The sequence below is a fragment of the Ylistrum balloti genome, unplaced genomic scaffold (assembly GCF_031769215.1).
Source record: "Ylistrum balloti isolate Yb309-2 unplaced genomic scaffold, AGI_CSIRO_Ybal_v1 Utg369680, whole genome shotgun sequence".
NCBI classification, from domain to species: domain Eukaryota; kingdom Metazoa; phylum Mollusca; class Bivalvia; order Pectinida; family Pectinidae; genus Ylistrum; species Ylistrum balloti.
Genome location: NW_026781921.1, coordinates 1,517,334 through 1,537,048, shown reverse-complemented (window position 1 = coordinate 1,537,048; position 19,715 = coordinate 1,517,334). Strand labels below are relative to the sequence as shown.

Sequence of the window (19,715 nt, the reverse complement as noted above, 5' to 3'; positions counted from 1 at the left end):
GTAACGATATTCGTCTTTGTGTCCTCGGTACTAAATAGCGATATTCGTCTTTGTGTCCCCGGTACGAAATAATGATATTCTGCGTTCTGCCGTCACGCGGTGCAAAATGCTGATATTATTCTCTCTGTCCGCGGTACGAAATAACGATATTCTTTGTTATGTCGGCGATATGAAATAAAGATTTGGCTCCGAAAAGTCGATAATCTTCGTTCTGTTCCATCTTTATTTTGCCCCACAGGATGACATACAGACAAAGCAAAACATTAGATTTAACACATACCAGGGAGTTTACACAAATGAAAATTTTACAGTCCCGAGAAGGATACAGGAAAACTGAACCACTGTGAAAGTAAACGTGTGCCCTTAATGTAGTGTCCCATTTGACCTGTAAATCACCATCTGACACCCGTTCAAACCAGTTTTTTTAGTCTGCTGTGCACTATGTACCGAATTGGCTCAATTTTTAAAGAATACTGACGACGTAAAATGGAAAAAATTGTCTGCATCCTAATGGTGGTTTGTCTGGTGGAAATTCAACCTTTATTGATAAACAACGACGCTTTTGCAACTATTGGTAAGTAATAAGTATTCGTAGTTTTGAAATTTCCTGGATTGAAAAAAAAAGATTTACCGCCTCTGTCTTCAAAATACATTGAATACGTGCAATGCATCTATGAATTCGAACAATTCAGCATATTTTTTATTACATAACGAATATGACATTACATGGTAGGTGTTTTATAAATGAAACACAACCGCACTATTGATAAAGCTTTACTTGGTCAACCATTTCAGAACTATAAATCTCGTGCTTTAAATTTTGTTCGTCGTGTTGCGAGCAGTACCAGTATATAAGTGAAGTGTGTCCGTTCACCTGTCTTTACCGAAATCATTGTATGAGGAGTCTATGTCCGGGTATAATAGTGTGTCCGTTCACCTGTGCGTCCGTTCATCTGTCTTTACTGAAATCATTGTATGAGGATTATCTGTCCGGGTATAATAGTTTGTCCGTTCACCTGTCTTTAATGAAATCCTTGTATGAGGATTATCTGTCCGGGTATAATAGTGTGTCCGTTCACCTGTCTTTACCGAAATCATTGTATGAGGATTTACTGTCCGGGTATAATAGTTTGTCCGTTCACCTGTCTTTACCGAAATCATTGTATGAGGAGTCACAGTCCGGGTATAATAGTGTGTCCGTTCACCTGTGCGTCCGTTCATCTGTCTTTACTGAAATCATTGTATGAGGATTATCTGTCCGGGTATAATAGTTTGTCCGTTCATCTGTCTTTACTGAAATGTTTGTATGATGAGTCACTCTCCGGGTATAATACTGTGTCCGTTCATCTGTCTTTACCGAAATCATTGTATGAGGATTATCTGTCCGGGTATAATAGTTTGTCCGTTCACCTGTCTTTAATGAAATCCTTGTATGAGGATTATCTGTCCGGGTATAATAGTTTGTCCGTTCACCTGTCTTTAGTGAAATCCTTGCATGATGATTCACTGTCCGAGTATAATAGTGTGTCCGTTCATCTGTGTGTCCGTTCATCTGTCTTTACTGAAATGTTTGTATGATGAGTCACTGTCCGGGTATAATAGTGTGTCCGTTCACCTGTGTGTCCGTTCATCTGTCTTTACTGAAATCATTGTATGAGGATTCTCTGTCCGGGTATAATAGTTCGTCCGTTCATCTGTGTGTCCGTTCACCTGTCTTTAATGAAATCATTGTGTGATTTTTCACTGCCCGGGTTTGATAGAGTATCCGTTCACCTGTTTTTACCGAAATCATTTTATGAGGATTATCTTTCCGGGTATAATAGTTTGTCCGTTCACCTGTCTTTAATGAAATCATTGTTTGAGGAGTCTCTGTCCGGGTATAATAGTGTGTCCGTACACCTGTCTTTACCGAAATCACTACATATAACAGTGTGACAATAAAGCTCTTTTTAACGAAAATAAAAAAACAACGGTATGAAATAGCATTTACAAATTCTGCAGAGAAGGTCTAGGGTCCAAGGTGTAAATTAGCGTTTGTAAACTCATCTATACAACAAGGACCAGGGTCCCGGATGTAAAATAGCTTTTGTAAACCTATCTCTACTGCCAAGGACCAGGATCCAGGATGTGAAATAGCGTTTGTAAACTTATTTCTACTGAAAAGGACCAGAGTCCCGGATGTAAATTACCGACAATTGTTGAACTGTATCAGAACAACCTCTCTGTAAGCTGTTAACAATTAATTATGAGGACGGATATACCTGTCGCTAACATCCGTCGGTAAATAAGTACATGTAATAAATACATGCATTTTTATACCATGTAAGTTATGTTATAACACGCCGTAGGTGTTCTTAAAGACAAGGGTCGTTGAATGGATGTATTACTGTCAGTGGCGTAGCAATTACGTATGCTTGTATGCACACGCTCGAAACTGATTATAGATAACATAATTAACGACTGCAGCTTGTCATTTTTGTTGAATAAAATGTGTTAGTGTAAACAGAAAAGGTATTTCTGATTAATTGAAACCCGACAACTTCAGGGGGCTTTACCCCCTAGAAGTCCCTCACCGGGGCTTCGCTCCTCTTAAAACATTTGCTACGCCACTGACTGTTTGAAATGAGTGATATTGGATATATATGCGAGGTGTCGCGGGTTCGAGGCCCACAAGTCGCTAGGTATTGGCCGCAGGTCGGTGGTTTTCCTCCAGGAACATCCGTTTTCCTCCATCAACCAAACCGAGCACGTCCTTTTAAAATGACTCTGGCTGTTATGACACAAAACAACAATAAACAAACCCATAACTGACATGTATTGTATAAAAACATAAGAAAAACTATCTTAAAAAAAAAGAAATATCAAAAAGACTGGATGTATATATTCCATTGACAAAACATACGTGATTTTGATTAGTTGAATGAGGTGCCTTAAAAGGCAGATTGTTCATATTTGTGTTATTTTTGTCTGTCATTGATAGATATTGAACACATGTCTAAATGTAAAGGATGCAAAGGGAAATAACTCAGCAATGATGAATATTACTATAATAAAATAGCTCCATTTATATACTATAAGAACGGATGAGAAATTGCCTGTCTAGTTCATCTTCCTGCTTGCTTTGTGACATAAGTTGGTTAATGAAGTAAATGCTTAAATAAGAATCATCAACATCCATCTCTGGTTGTCTGTAGGAAAGTGTGGATCAGCCATGGTCTATGTTGTCTAATTCATTCCGCTGCCCATGCATACTGTAAACATCACGTGACTATGTTAATTGTATATTGTGACACAAGGATCAGATGAGGACAATCTAGAATCTGCAGCTTCCAGAACAAAACGACAGGCAGATGATTACAGCCGCATACAGATCCTGATGGTGGTTGACTTTGCTGTCTACTCCTGGTACGTAGGACAACTCTGTCGTTGCACGTTTTAGTAGTAGCTATATCCGGTGTATGCTTCGTCGCATCAGTTTCTATACCTAGTTGTCGGACATGTACAGAACAGATCATTTAACTGCTTTTTTGTGACTTATTTAAGTTAAAGACATTTTTAGTGGTGAAAACTGAATTGAGTTTCGATTTGGGATGGGTTAGATTGTAATATAAAAAGTACAATTTAGTTCAGATTGAATAAACAGTAACACATGGAGTGGCGTAGCCTCGAAACAGCTTCACCGCCCATACCCCCTACCCCCTCGCCCCTCACTTTGCCCCTGGACCCTCTTAAAAGCATACACCCCTTAAAAACATTTGCTACGCCACTCACATGTGTGACATATACAGCTATAACATTTATTCTAAGCTTATATGGTGTCTTTACTAGGTTTTATAAACTTACCAACCTGCCAGATGCCACGAGACAGGAACGTGACAGGGCCACAGAACAGAATATAACGCGGTACTACGCATTTGTTTTCAATAGGGTAGGTGTTCCTTCTAGCATTTTGGACTTTGGTCTTAAACTCACCCAAACATGAGCCTTATTTTATGAAAAAGTGGGAGCGAGGGGGAACTATTTCTAACTCAATAAGATTTTGATAAAACCAATCGATGTTTTATCTGAATGATCGGAAACATTACATTTTCAGACATTGATATGATTGCAATGTGGTGTTTCCTATTATCTTAAACAGCGGAAGTGATCTCACCAGAGGAAACTGTATTCATGGCACTATGAACGAGATTGGATTCAATAACCATTATATATGCATTCTATTTATAGACGAATGAACGTTACGAGGGAATCGAAGATTCGGATGTGAAGATTAAGTTGGAGTTTGGCGGGTTAATCATCGCCAAGGTATTTTATACCAGTTGTACAATCAAATGTTTTATAACTTGATAACAAGAGAAATCATACATGCGAAGAGTATTTCTGTTATATTATTAAAGTATATCCCCATCCTCTCTTCACTCGGCTATAATCTTTTGGTCACTGAAAGAAACTACCTGAAAATTTTACTGTAAACACGGAACCACATTAACCACCCAGAAATACAAATTTATTACTGACTTTTGTTGTTGTTTTTTTCTTATTTTTCTCGTAATAATTAAAACACAACACCGTTATAAGCCATAAAGAGCAAACTTTATAGCTAAATGTGTTGTTCGTCGACAGAATGCCACGGCGGCGTACTGGACGGAGGGTCGCCGTGAAGAACCGGTGGAGGGGTCACTCAGGGACATGGTGGATGCTTCCGAAGTATTGGAAGATTTTCATGGCTGGGTCAACGATACCATCCTCCCACCCTTTGACCACATAGTTCTCTTTACGGGGTAAGTAACGAAGGTAATAGGCAGTTCGTTGTCATGGCAATCTTCCATACTTTATCACATAGCTGTTACCTGGGTGACATTTTCAGTCACCTGAGTAGGTCACGTGGTAAGCTGATCGCCAGTCTCCATAGTGATCGACTTAAAGACCAATCAGATAGCATCTAATTATTACGTCAGCCGTTATCGCGACCTTCGTGGGGTAGATCATGTGACTTCATGTGACTGGTAGAATTTTGCTGTATACTTATAAATGAATTTTTAAAATCATGGTCCATGTATGCTGTTACATTTCTATTAAATACCGTCATACTTGAAGTGTTGTACCCTAATTGCCAAAGTCAGCAGTGTTTTTTTTTTAATTTGTTACAGGTACAATCTAACGTACGGCGGAACTGCCTATTACAAAGGTAAGATGAATATCTCAAATAATTAAATAACAGGTTCCATACCATAACTGATGTATGTTTTACACTTTTTACAATATTACAAGATCGCGATGAATGAACGCATGATATACACGAAGCTACATGTCCATAGATACTCGTGTAGAAGTTAAGCGTGCAGGTCGCCTTACTAGCCTTGGCTAGCTGAAATTCCATTTAGAATGTACGGCTAGAGACTGGAGGGTTGCTAGTTCGAAACCTAGTGGTGGCAGGGTGCTTTTCATTACTCCTTCCTATTACACTCGTCCGAGTTTCAAGCTTGTACTCGTAATGTAAGCACCTTTTTTACTGTGGCCATGGTTACAGGTTTGTCGTTCCCTGATTCCATCTGCACGTTCTCTCCCATTTCTGTTGTTGAGGATACCTACGATACTCGGACAGTGGGATTCTTCGGCCAGGAAATAGGTCGTAGGTATGTGTGCTTTCCACCACCTCCAAATTAGATACATACAGTATAAGTATATAGCTACTTACATGCCTATCGTAAATCTACTACAAGCCACCAATAAAAAAACATTACAATAAAGGTATACAGTAGTTTGTGCTTAAGATAACTAACCCAGGTTGCTGGTGTACATATCAGAATAACCAGGTACACGTTGTTACCGGTATACATATCAGACTTACCAGATACACGTTGATTGTTACCAGTGTACATATCAGACTTACGAGATACACGTTGATTGTTACCGGTGTACATATCAGACTTACCATATACACGTTGTTACCGTTATACATATCATACTTACCAGATATACGTTGATTGTTACCGGTGTACATATCAGACTTACCATATACACGTTGTTACCGTTATACATATCAGACTTACCAGATATACGTTGATTGTTACCGGTGTACATATCAGACTTACCAGGTACACGTTGATTGTTACCGGTGTACATATCAGACTTACCAGATACACATTGATTGTTACCGGTGTACATATCAGACTTACCAGATACACGTGTTATGTACACGTTGACACGTTGATTGTTACCGGTGTAAATAACAGACTTACCAGATACACGTGTTACCGGTGTACATATCAGACTTACCAGGTACACGTTGATTGTTACCGGTGTACATATCAGACTTACCAGATACACGTTGATTGTTACCGGTGTACATAACAGACTTACCAGATACACGTGTTACCGGTGTACATACCAGACTTACCAGATACACGTGTTACCGGTGTACATATCATACTTACCAGATACACGTTGATTGTTGCCGGTGTACATATCAGTCTTACCAGATACACGTTGATTGTTGCCGGTGTACATATCAGACTTACCAGATACACGTTGATTGTTGCCGGTGTACATATCAGACTTACCAGATACACGTTGATTGTTGCCGGTGTACATATCCGACTTACCAGATACACGTTGTTACCGGTGTACATATCAGACATACCAGATACACGTTGATTGTTACCGGTATACATATCAGACTTACCAGATACACGTTGAAGATATTATGGAAATGTATCATAATTACAGTAAGAAATGTAACGTTACGTATATAAGCATATTTTATGGACGTTTTGTAGTCTGGTTTTATTGTGATTTGTGTAATTGCGGTGTATCGTTTATTGTGACTAAATAGGTGTAGCGTTGTACTGTATCAAATTGTTTCACGTTTATATCATATGATGCTGTATTTTACTGTTATTGTATAATATATCATACTGCAGTCTGGGAGCGAGACTAGACCTGGATGGAAACTTTTGTTTATCGACAAACTTGAACATGATGACACCTAGGTTCCGCTTTCCACCGGACGAAGCACGAGCCAGAAATCTCTGGGAATTTTCCCCCTGTTCCATCAGCTACTTCAAGGAATTTATAGGGGAGCTGGAGACGTATGTATCTCTTACTTAAAGACAAAACAACATTGGAATTAAGTAAACATAGAGACATTTAAGCTTATTTGAAGTGCGATGGTATGAATATGTCTCGAATATGGTTCGAGGAGCTAGAGTTTTTTAAAACTATTTTCGGAGGAGAAATAAAATCACGAAAAACTAGACACGTTGAAAAGTAGTGGAGAAAATCCATGTTATATGTTTCATGACTTCTATCAAATATTTAATCTTTTTGCAAAAAATAAAATGAAATGGATTTGATTTTGTTTTTAGGTCATCTGACCCGAATGGTCTGATGTCATATTGAGATCGCCTTTTGTCCGGCGTCGTCCGTCGTCTGTCGTAACATTTTCAACTTCTTCTCAAGTTCTGCCTGTCTCATTGAGCTGAAACTTACCTGAAATGATCGTGACATGATCCTGACCAAAGTTTGTTAATTTCGGGTTGGTCCGAAATCTAAGATGGCGGCCATTTTGAAAACACATTTTCGACTTCTTCTCAAGTTCCACCAGTGCGATTGAGCCAAAACTTGCATGAAATGATCATGACATGGCACTGACAAAAGTTTGTTACTTCAGACATCCGCTGAATAACCAGAACACCCAGGGTGATGATATTTGGCCTGTAGCATGCTGGGATGAAGGTTTACGAAGTTTGTTGAAATGAATAACCTTAACCCACTTTCAAGGTGGTGGCTGAGTGCCCTTGATTCTTAAATCCAGGTGAAATAAGTTAAAAATTTGAAATCTTGTATCTTATGTCAGATGACCGTTAAGGCCCATTGGCCTCTTGTTTTTTATTTGTACTGATGCCTTTAGAATGTTAAATACTTCTTAGTTCTATACTTGTCTACCAGGAATGCTTTCAAACATCAAACACATCTAACACCTAAAATTTCAAGTTTTGATATTGGACTATTTTTCCTGATCACAGTAACTGTCTGCAGGACTCGTACGGAAATCAATACCCGGAGAACTTGGATGAATATCTCCAGGAGTTACCCGGCGATACTTACGGAGCTGACCAACAGTGCAGACTGACCAACGGTCAAAACTCATACGTCTGTCGGGTAAATATGATCAAAACTCCTACGTCTGTCTGGTAAATATGGTCAAAACTCCTACGTCTGTCGGGTAAATATGGTCAAAACTCCTACGTCTGTCGGATAAATATGGTCAAAACTCGTACGTCTGTCGGGTAAATGAAAGATATGATTTTTCAGGTGGGAATCACATCGATTCTGAGGCGGGCGTATCTTTTAAGGGCGATTGAAGAAGAGTCTCCCTAGCAGGGGTTAGATCCTAATTTGGAAGAACATTGTTTAAGTAGAGTCTTTCAGAGTTACCTACCGACCAATATCAACTAATGGCCTGGTTCTAAACAACATCTTGAAAACCAAGGGTTCCACTCACGATTTACATATTGTCTTTGTACCCCTTGACTACGACATAGCAAAATCATGGTTAGCTCTTGGATAAAAAAGCTCCGAATTTCCGCACGAAGTTAAACATTAAGTACAACTAAAAAGAAACTACACCCTGCTAACATATTGTTTCTCTTAATCAAAGAGATCTTAGGAAAGCGATCCACTAGTATCATACATGTCACCCACATAATATTTGATTTTGTCGAGGTACAGGTCAGGAACTTTTAAGGAGCTTACAGTGTCTATCAAATATGAAAAATAGCAAGCCTTGAACTTTTTTCTTATTAAATTAATGTGTTATTTCAGTCTATATGATATGTAGGTAGGTGATACATATCTCAATACATAGCTTGAGTTGGCATATGTTACAACCTAATTTGAAAAAAGACGCATTTAAAATTTTTTTTCACATACGTTAACTTTGGGGAAAAATAAACCCTCTTTTTTCTCGAGTAAAAAATTGGGAAAGTCAACGCACTTTCCCCCCACAACTCAATGCACTTTGAAAATTATATTTCAAAGCGTGTTGCTGTAGTACACATTAAGATCCATTTAAAAACCCATTTTGATTCGAAAACGAATTGGAGTTGGATTTCACAAAATTAGTCCATATTAGTGGAATTTAAGGCTATTAGTGTGTTGGTAGTAGATATCGACGTACACAACACACGTTTGTAGTATAAGAATCGAACTGTCCTGTACCTGTTATGTCGTCTGTGGTGATTTGGCTGAATGTACTAGTTCAAATTCTAACCCTTAAATACTGTGCCATAGATATATTTACATGTATCGATAGCCCGTAACTCCGGAAAGCCGCCACTTTGACACCGAGTACTGTTTTCCGTGAGCGAGGGGTCTCATAATTAGATTTTAGTATGGGGCAAGAGTCGTGCCAATGGAGGTCGCTTTGTTTAACCAATTGATTCAGAGGTTGTGGGGTCATGATACACCAACATATCAAATCTAATCAAAATCATATAATTTTTTCTGTAAATCAATCCGACCCCGATCTGAGGCGAAGAAATGACGACCATTTTGATAAATCAGGAAAGTTAAGTCGTAATGCCATAATATACGTATACATAACCTACTTTCATAGAAGTCAGATAATATCTAAATTTTAACAAATGAAAAGCCTTCCTCTGGCGGTCATTTCGAGAAAAATAGCAAACACAAAAATATTGCTCACATTTGGAGGAGGGAGGGGGAATGGGGGAGATAAGAAAAAAGATTTATTAATGAGTTGACAGATAATGTTTATTACGTTGACTTGACTTGGCCCAATTATTGACGTGAAAAGTGTGTAATTTTTTATAAGTGGATCTACAACACCATTTTTCAGTGCCACGGTTTTCACAAATCTGGTTACATATCTTCTAAAATTGATCATGCATGAATTTGGATGGACCTGCGTCATTACAATGTGATTAATATTAACAGGAATTTATCATGGACTACTCAACTATTTGCCGCGGAATGCCATGCTTTGTACCGGAAACTGGCTCATGCGCTCTCCTGCTTCCGGCGGACGGTACCATATGTGGAAACAATTCGGTATGTGGGAAATAAAAAGCAGATGTTTCAACGAAAAAGTTAAATAGTTTTATTGTGTTTTAGTTTAATGTAGTCATTACGTATTGTACTGAATAAAATGTCTCGTCCTTAGATATCGTTGCTCGGGTATCTTTTTGTTCTCAAAGACCATAAAAAAGGTTTCCCATCGAAAGACTGACAAGTTTGTTGTCTATTTTTAAAAACACATTTTGTTTATATAATATATGTACAATTATCTGATATCAGTTTCTATGTTAGTGTATTTGTCTTGCCAGTCGCACCTTTAAATGTATTTTCAGCCATCATGTTTTGTCCGTCGTCGTGCGACGTCAGCCGTGCGACATATTTTTTCACGTTTAAAACTTCCCAAGTTCCACGGCTGCCAATGTGCTGTATGTTTAATCATTCGATGAACGTTCACACTACTACAATTGCTGTTACTATAATTGATATGCCTTTATAAGTCAGTTAAGGTTCGTGAGCCACTCCGTATTGGTTGGGTATTACCCAAACCTTTGGTGCTGATTAAAACCATGTACTTGTTAGTATAGATCGTTCCAATAGAGCCAATTCTTTAGAATCCTTATCTTTTTCTATTGGAAAGCCTTGATTGTGTGCAAATATGGTCTGAGACATCCTTGAGTTAAAGGATATCAATTTTTATTTATTTTCTTTTTTGCCAAGGCTGAAAGGGCTGCTCCTAAAAAAGCAAATTCTTTAGAATCATTCTTAAATAAATGTAAACCCTGGGTTATTGTGTGTAGATCTTTACATTAAGCTATTGCAAAGTTAAGCTTTGGTTCCAGAATATTGGTTTTTTATCTCTGTATGACTGGCACATTCACAGTCATGTCTTCAAAAAGGAGAAAGCCAGAATTTTTCTCCCTTTGTTTTATACAGAAATACATAGTGACTAAATAAAACACACACAATAATGTCTTCAGACTGAAGACTGTTCATTTCTTTTCCTTTTTTTGTAGTTGGTTATCATGCCATAGTTTCAAGTTCTACTAATGAATTAACTTTTGTCTATTGTTGATATGTTTTTATTTGTTTGTTTGTTTTTAGAAATGCCACCGAGGGGTATGCGAGGAAGATCTGACGGCCGGGACAGCAGTAGGTAAGTTACAGAAATCAAGTACAAACCCAAGTGTCAGTCAACTGAGAAATTCTCCCTGAATATAACATTATTGGACACAAAATTTTAACAAATGGCAATAATTCTGCAATGAAGGGGTTTGTAGGCCTAACTTGGTACAATGCACATCCTTGTAGTATGACCAATGTAACCATGAAGCACGTTTCCTTATCCTAGCTTAAATTATGTTATCAACTCCAAAGGAATGACAGAAAGATAAACAATGGGACAAAGCGGCAACTATATGCTTCCTGGATTGTCTCATCGCAATATACATTTCCCTAACAAATATTCAGTACTGTGACATATTTGTGCCAATTTATATCTTTATTGAAAAAAATCATGAAAGTGTTAAAATCAAGTAATAGCTAAAACTGAAGTAAATTTAAGTATTTTGATTTGGACATTCAGTTGAGAACTGTCTTAGGTTGTATATTTGTAATATAAAAATGTATAAGACCATTGAACATGAGTTTTAATTGTCATATTGTATCATTGTTTAGGTAACTGCATCACACGTAACATGTTGTATCGTTGTCTAGGTAACTGAATCACACGTTACATGTTGTATCGTTGTCTAGGTAACTGTATCACACAATACATGTTGTATCGTTGTCTAGGTAACTGTATCAAACCTTAGTTGTATCGTTGTCTAGGTAACTGTAACACACGTTACATGTTGTATCGTTGTCTAGGTAACTGTACCACACATTACATGTTGTATCCTTGTCTAGGTAACTGTATCACACCTAAGTTGTGTTGTTGCCTAGGTAACTGTATTACCCTTTTTTTTCCCCGAGGTAACTGTGTATTTGGTGACCAGCCTGTACTTCCGTTTGGGAGGACCTGTGGTGAGATTGACCTTGAACCCTATAGCTGCTATCAACAGTCGTTGGAGCGAGCATGCTGTGCCAAATGTAACAGCTTTAGGACCAAAATCACTGGTGAGCGTTAAGGTCCAAACTCTGAGAGACAGTTCAAAGTTACTTTAATATCGTTTGTCGTACAATCAGAAAAAATTAGATAAAGACAACGTAAATTTGTTATTAACTGAGACCAGCACAGATCAGACTTTTTAGGACATGTTTAACAAAGATATGATGTTTTGTGTTGTACAGACTGTGAGTTTGGTGATAAAATTGGGACTTGTCGAGAGGAGAACTGTGATACAGAGCAGGAGACCTGCTGCGCATTGTGTCAGGGCCAAGTGGAGGAGACAACGACAGAGCTGTACACCACAACAACTGAGGAGACAACAACCTCAACTACCACAACAGGTAAATACCAATACAACAACTACTACTACAGGTAAATACCACTACCACTACTACAGGTAAATACCACTACCACTACTACTACTACTACAGGTAAATACTACCACTACTACTACAGGTAAATAACACTACTACAGCTACAGGTAAATACCACTACCACTACTACAGGTAAATACCAATACAACAACTACTACTACAGGTAAATACCACTACCACTACCACTACTACTAGAGGTAAATACCACTACCACTACTACTACTACAGGTAAATACCACCACTACTACTACCACTACTACAGGTAAATACCACTACCACTACTACAGGTAAATACCACTACCACTACAACTACTACAGGTAAATACCACTACCACTACTACAGGTAGATACCACTACCACTACCACTACAGGTAAATACCACCACCACTACTACAGGTAAATACCACTACCACTACCACTACTACAGGTAAATACCACTACCACTACTATAGGTAAATACCACTTCTACTACTACTACTACTACAGGTAAATACCACTACTACTACAGGTAAATACCACGACCACTACTACAGGTAAATACCACTACCACTATAAGTAAATACTACTATATGTATTTATGAAGTCCTGGACACCTTTATATAGAATCATTTTGTACCTAAGCTATCACATACATTCTCAAGTTGATATGTAGAGTTATGATGTTTGACAGAAATATGTATTAGTCCAGTGATTCTGGTGACTTTAACCTCTGTATACCTGGTTATCCAAAAAGGATTTAGATACCAATCATATTTATAAAATTTTAACCAGTTGATGGTAAATCATCATGACTTTTTATATGATTAAAGTAAACGAAGATATTACATTGTGTTGACATATTAATATTGTGTTGGCATATTAATATTGTGATGAAATGTTACATTGTTATGGCACATTACATTGTGATGACACATTACATTGTGATGACACATAACATTGTGTTGACACATAACTTTGTGATGATACATTACATTGTGATGACACATTACATCATGTTGACCCATTACATCGTGATGACACATTACATTGTGATGACACATTAAATCATGTTGACACATTACATTGTGTTGACATATTACATTGTGATGACATATTACATTGTGATGACACATTACATTGTGATGACACATTACATTGTGATGACATGTAACTTTGTGATGACACATTACATTGTGATGACACATTACATTGTGTTGACACATTACATTGTGATGACATGTAACATTGTGATGACACATTAATTACATTGTGATGACACATTACATTGTGGTGACACATTACATTGTGATGACATGTAACATTGTGATGACACATTACATTGTGTTGACACATTACATTGTGATGACATGTAACATTGTGATGACACATTACATTGTGATGACACGGCTGTTTTGAATTTTCAGAAGCTACAACTACAACAACAACAACAACATTGAAACCAAGGTATGTGGCATAAATGAACAAATATACAAATCAGAGACATGTTTATTATCAAAAGCAATAGATCTGAGGGCCCCATTACCTCAAATGAATTGTCAGTATCCCTACCTGAAGTATTTTGAAATAATAATGCAAAATCTCTTAAAAACTCTTAATGGTGAGAAAGATGCACCTTGTAATTCACAATGTATTTAAAAAAGATAGGGGCCTGAGTAGTTCAAAATACCTTTGAAAGACAAGGGTCTGTGTAATTTCAATATCTTTAAAAGTCACAGTGACCTGTGTAATTCTGGTTGTATTTGAAAGACAGGGACCTGTGTGGTTCATCATGCCTTTAAAAGACACACAGACCTGTGTAATTGTTATAGGTAAGACAGAAATGATCACTGCTCACTGTCGATTAAGGTTTTATTTATTTCATTTATTTCCGTCAAAAAGTGATGTCTGGTTATAAGCCAGAAAAGTCAGTAAAATGTTTAATCCCCATAAACATACAGATGTAACAGAATACTTAAATCTGAAACTAAACATACCGATGTTAAGATCATTAGAAAAGATCATCCTTAAAACAGTTTCATTGGACCAAGGACAAAGCTTAGAGTTGTTGTCATCATTTTCAGCACGACAACCACTCCTACAACCACGCCAACAACTACTACATCAACCACTACCTCGCCAGCCAGACAACTTCCAGACTGTAACACCTTCTTTCGTCTCCTTGACAACTATTCCTTGTCCTCCTTCCAAGACCTTTCCAGTTGGACATGGCTGGACAGGATGTACTGTTTCCTTAGAAGTGGGGGAAATTACTTCAGAATGATGATGTACTCGGGTAGTTACCCACGGCGACGACGAAGATGGAGGGTATACAGAAGGCGTCGATACGGTTACAGACGGAGAGGCATGTTTGGATAGGGAAAATAGAAATAGCTGGCTGGAGAAACAATAACACACCAACAGGATCTTATAAAGAACACTGATATATCTATATATAGCTATTGTTTGTGATAGGTGACTGATTAAGGATTAAATTCTACACCATTGCATTGCCCTTTTTTTGTTTCTATATCCTGTCACAGAGAAAGCAAATCAGTTTGAGTTATTGATAACTCAATGAAAACTTTACACTGGAGACAGAAAATGCATGTCTTTAACATGAAATATTTTTAAACTGTACAAATTATTTTTAAAAACTTCTAGTTTTAGTTTAATATAGACAGGAGAGTATGTAAGGTTTTTCTATTTCTTTATTTCTGAGAAAAATCCTTTTTGCTTCAAACTCACCTTTAAATACTTTTTAGTATGGTAATCATACCTTGAACGAAATTTATGCTAATTTGGAGGCAGCTCGTGGTATCTACAGATTGTGTTCATTCAAATAATTTATCTAAGATTATACATAGTAGTTCATGCACTACAAATCTATAATGGGTTTGAATTTGATGCACTGTATTACAAGGTTTCTCTGTTTGATTATCTAAATGTTTGCAATTTGTTTTTTGGCTGGGTGTGTTGCCCTGTCAACAGCTAGGGTCATTTTAAAATGGGGCCTCCTTGAAAGTAGCTGGTGGCTACCTCACTGAACAACACAAGGGAGGCCCATTGCATGGCATCAAGAACAATTAGGATAGTGTCTTGGAAAGAGACATAACAATTTGAGCAGTCAGTCAGTTTCTCAGAAATCTGAGAAAAAAAACAGTGGCAGTAAGCAATATCAAACAACAAACTTTCATTGATGTCAAAATTGTCTGTTCTTTTTACACATCATAATTTCTTTTCTTTTGACAATGATCTAGAAATTTACACCAAATTTAGAATCAATACACTGTACTCACAATATATTATCTCTTAGTCTACTAAATAACTTGTAATCTTTTGATTTTTTGGAAGTGAAAAGTACAGGCACATGATCTTAAAACATATACTTTCCACATCGGTCAGACAAAAATAAATAGCTCTCTGTCGTATCAATTTTAAAATAATTTATAAACTTTAGTTGGTAAATAAAATATTGTTCTCTTCCAGCCAAATATATTTGTCACATTTTTCCACTGAAATAGATGAATTAATCAATTTTTATAAAATCATCAAATCTTTTCATTTTGCATTTTTACTGCTTTGGTATTTTCAAAACACGTTTTCTGAGCAATTCTTACCAGGTAAGGACATAGAACGGCAACCACATTAAGCTGTCAATTTCAAATAACATTGTCTTGTCAAGCATAACGTCAAACTCTCTGACTTGGAATATACTGATATTTCCCATACTTTTTTGAACATCAGGTTATTTTGAGTACCAATTTTTTCTTTTTTTCTTTTCTATCATCAGTTTTTCCACTTGAACTGGAATAAAAAGAAAATGGTTTTCCATTAAATATTGTGTATATTTCACTCATGTGACAAACAATATCTGTATTCTCATTCGGCGTCCATTGTCTGAAGGGATTATTGAGACACCTAAATTTTCTCGACATAACTCTATAATTTTGCATTTGTTTAGTGTTCTATCTCTTGGATGTAATTTATGTAATATTAGTGTCTTTATAAAGGGACAGACTGCCTAAATATTTTGACAATTTGCTTGCCCGTACTGTCGTTATTATGTCATTGATCATATATTCTCATATATATATATATACACTGATGCTTCACACAAATGAATACAGATATTTTGTCTTAGTCATGATATAAGTATAACATGAAAAACCATTAAATATCCTTTTTAATATTAGCTTGAGACAAAAAACCCAAAGTGGGATGGTAGAGGCAGAAACCCTTTGTAGCAGTTTTACTCTAGAATCCTGTGTAATTTTGCGCAGATAAATTTGTCAGTATCACGATGAACAATGCTCGTTTCAACTGAACCACATATCACCACAACTAATATGTGAAATCATTGGATGCTAGATTATCTGTTTAATTCACAAGATGAATCATTCAATTTTTGTCTTATATTTCATAATATACAAAAATTTTGTCTGTAAACTATGTTGTATATGAGCAATGATTTTCACAAGTTGTGACAAGGCTCATATGCATATCTGTCATGGGTATCAATTGAAAATGAGATAATAAAAATACATGCACAGTTTGCAATGAACGTAAATTTAAAATGCCTGCTATTATGGGTCATAACTTTATGGTATGTTTGACTCTTGTAAACATAAATAAAGATAATTAGCATTTTAATGTTTAATTGTTATCAATTTACAGCGGTACCTCCAGGAAAATGTGACTGCGAAAACTTAACAAAGAAAATTGACAACCTCCAAGTTGAAATCTTCAGGCAGAAGAGACAGATGAAGCGAAAAGTTGCTGAACATCGCAGACAAGAACGTTATTTACAGGAAAGATACTGGGAATGGAGGCGTCGGGTGCAAGGAGAACTCGACACAAGATTGCGAATATTTACAGAAAGTTTGCAACGTAAGGAAAGACAACTCACAGATAAATACAAGAGAAAGGAGAAGATATTAGAAAAAAAATACAAAGAAAAGGAGTTTAACTTAAAGCAACACTATAACAGGAAGTTGAAAGATCTGGACCGGAAGTATGAAGACCTGGTGAGGAAAATGGTGAACAGATACAGAGACAGAGAAAAGGCAATTATCAAAAAGTGTAAGGCAGAACTCGCAAAAAAGTCACGGCAAATCTGGAGAATGCGTGGCTAAACAAGTCTGTCTCCTAAGTTATAAGTTAAATACTGTAAACATATTTAATAAGGCACAATAAAATTCAAGCACATTATTTTTTATGGCAAATATGAACATCCATGAAAAAAATGTAATTACAGTAGTTATGTTTTGGAATAATATTTTCTAATGCGAAAAATCTATAATCAGATTACCGCTAAAATGTATAGGCCTCACAAAGTGATTATTATTTCGGCCACTCTGTCTCAACTTACTGGGGAATATAATAACTAAATGGAGGTGTAATTTTTTCACCTCACAAGCATTTCTGTGTAATACACGTGACTTGTGATTTTTAAGGCCCATCAATCTCATACTTTATACATTTTTTGCTCTAATGAACTTCTTTGGAGAACTTTATATTTGAAGTTGAATATTAAAGGTCACTGTTACTATAAATAGTAAGCCAGTTTATACATACCATGATTTCTGTATGTTGATTAAACTTAAACTTAATGAAATCAAATATGCAATTAGTTGTTATACTTTTATACACTGAACAAGAAGCCCAGGGGCCTTAATGGGCATCTGACAATAAAGACCTATAAATGATGGGTCTGAATTATCAGTTCAACACCTTACACTGAAGAGTTTTTCAGTTCATGAAGTCAGTATCTGTTAACTTAGAATCCTTTTCTTCAAGCATGCTACTACAGAAATACCATGATCCAGGACCTACTGTATGTTTGAAGAATTGATTTTAAATTCTCAATATATTTCTGCTCAGTAAACATTGCAGTGGGTCATGGTCAACTTTTTAAATAAATCTGATAGCCCCTTATCCAATTATGTTACAGAACCTATAGCAACAGCTTTCATTTTTTACTTATGCGGGAACTGTTTCAAGATTTTAGCATGTTAGACCCCTAAAATCTTGAAAGTAGGTCAAGGTCATTGATATGGACAAACTTGGTAGTCCATTATCCCAGCATGCTTCAGGATCAATATCAGAACCATTGGCCTTTCAGTTATTGATTAGTTGTTTGAATATTTAAACACATTTAAACTCCTGTGACCTTTAAAGTGGGCCAATGTCATTTGAACAAGTTGCTAGCTCTTTATCAATGCACAATATCAGCACCCTGGACCTTGTGGTTATTGAGAAAAAATTGTTTGAAAGGAAATTTTACACACAGCAGACAACATATGAATGGAGGAAGCACAAGGCTATAGGTTATCCTGACCCTTCAGGTCAGATGACCTATTAGTTTTAAAGCTAATTAATTCAGACATGCATTGCATCTGCCCTTAATGGATTATGTGCATAATAAAATGACATTCACACCTGCTTGATTTTCATCTAGTTGAAATCAAATTCATATGAATGAGAATGAATGGGAGAAGCTTGAAGTGAAATATTTGGCAAGTTATACAAATATCTGTAAGCTTTTCGAAAATTATATAGGTATCTGCAAAGATTTTACAGAGCTTTGTAGTATCCAAAAGCATTTTGAAAGTCACAGGAAGAAATCACAAACCTTTCACATGGTGTAAAGTATCCTAAACCCTTTTACAAGGTGTGAAGTATCAACAAACCTTTTATGAAATTTCAGAAAGAACTGATTCCACTAAGTACATGTTTCAGTATTTTATACCACAGATTCATGAAGAGTTAACATAAAGAGTCTTGTACCAAAACTGCGAAACATGTCTTGCTTCAAAATGTAAATATCCCACTTGATAAGTGCAACTTCATGTTACAAAAGAAGAGTAAGTCTTATATAAATCTATTGACGACTAGGAAAGTAACACAAGAGGCCAAGCAGCCTTGACAGTCATTTGAGATAAGCAAAATTGATAATAAAGGTTAAAGTGAAGCCATAAAAACATTCTGTATTTTAGATTTTATACTGAATTGTCTTTATAAGTTTACACTAAATTATTCAACTGAAGCATTAATTTATATCTAAATGTGTGATCTTCTCTCTGTCAACTGCCTAAGAAGGAATCATTTCAATGTTGATGGTTTCAGTAGGAATTTCATTGGCTCCCTGGGGGATTTTGCAATTTTGAACTAATTTGCTTTAAAGATGTGTGTTACCAAATATGATAAACATTGGC

The 19,715-nt window shown here is 36.5% G+C and overlaps 1 protein-coding gene across 1 annotated transcript; it reads left to right on the top strand.

The window, feature by feature from the left end:
* Positions 1-486: 486 nt before the first annotated feature.
* On the top strand, positions 487-18,069 carry LOC132564605 (uncharacterized). The gene is made up of 16 exons (XM_060229257.1): positions 487-574; positions 3,297-3,405; positions 3,829-3,928; positions 4,228-4,305; positions 4,624-4,781; positions 5,151-5,188; positions 5,531-5,636; positions 6,924-7,091; positions 8,028-8,163; positions 9,961-10,074; positions 11,143-11,194; positions 11,983-12,156; positions 12,331-12,489; positions 13,926-13,965; positions 14,583-14,863; positions 17,176-18,069. The coding sequence occupies exons 1-16, from the start codon at positions 487-489 to the stop codon at positions 17,631-17,633; spliced, it is 2,259 nt and encodes a 752-aa protein (XP_060085240.1). The 3' UTR covers positions 17,634-18,069.
* Positions 18,070-19,715: the final 1,646 nt, after the last annotated feature.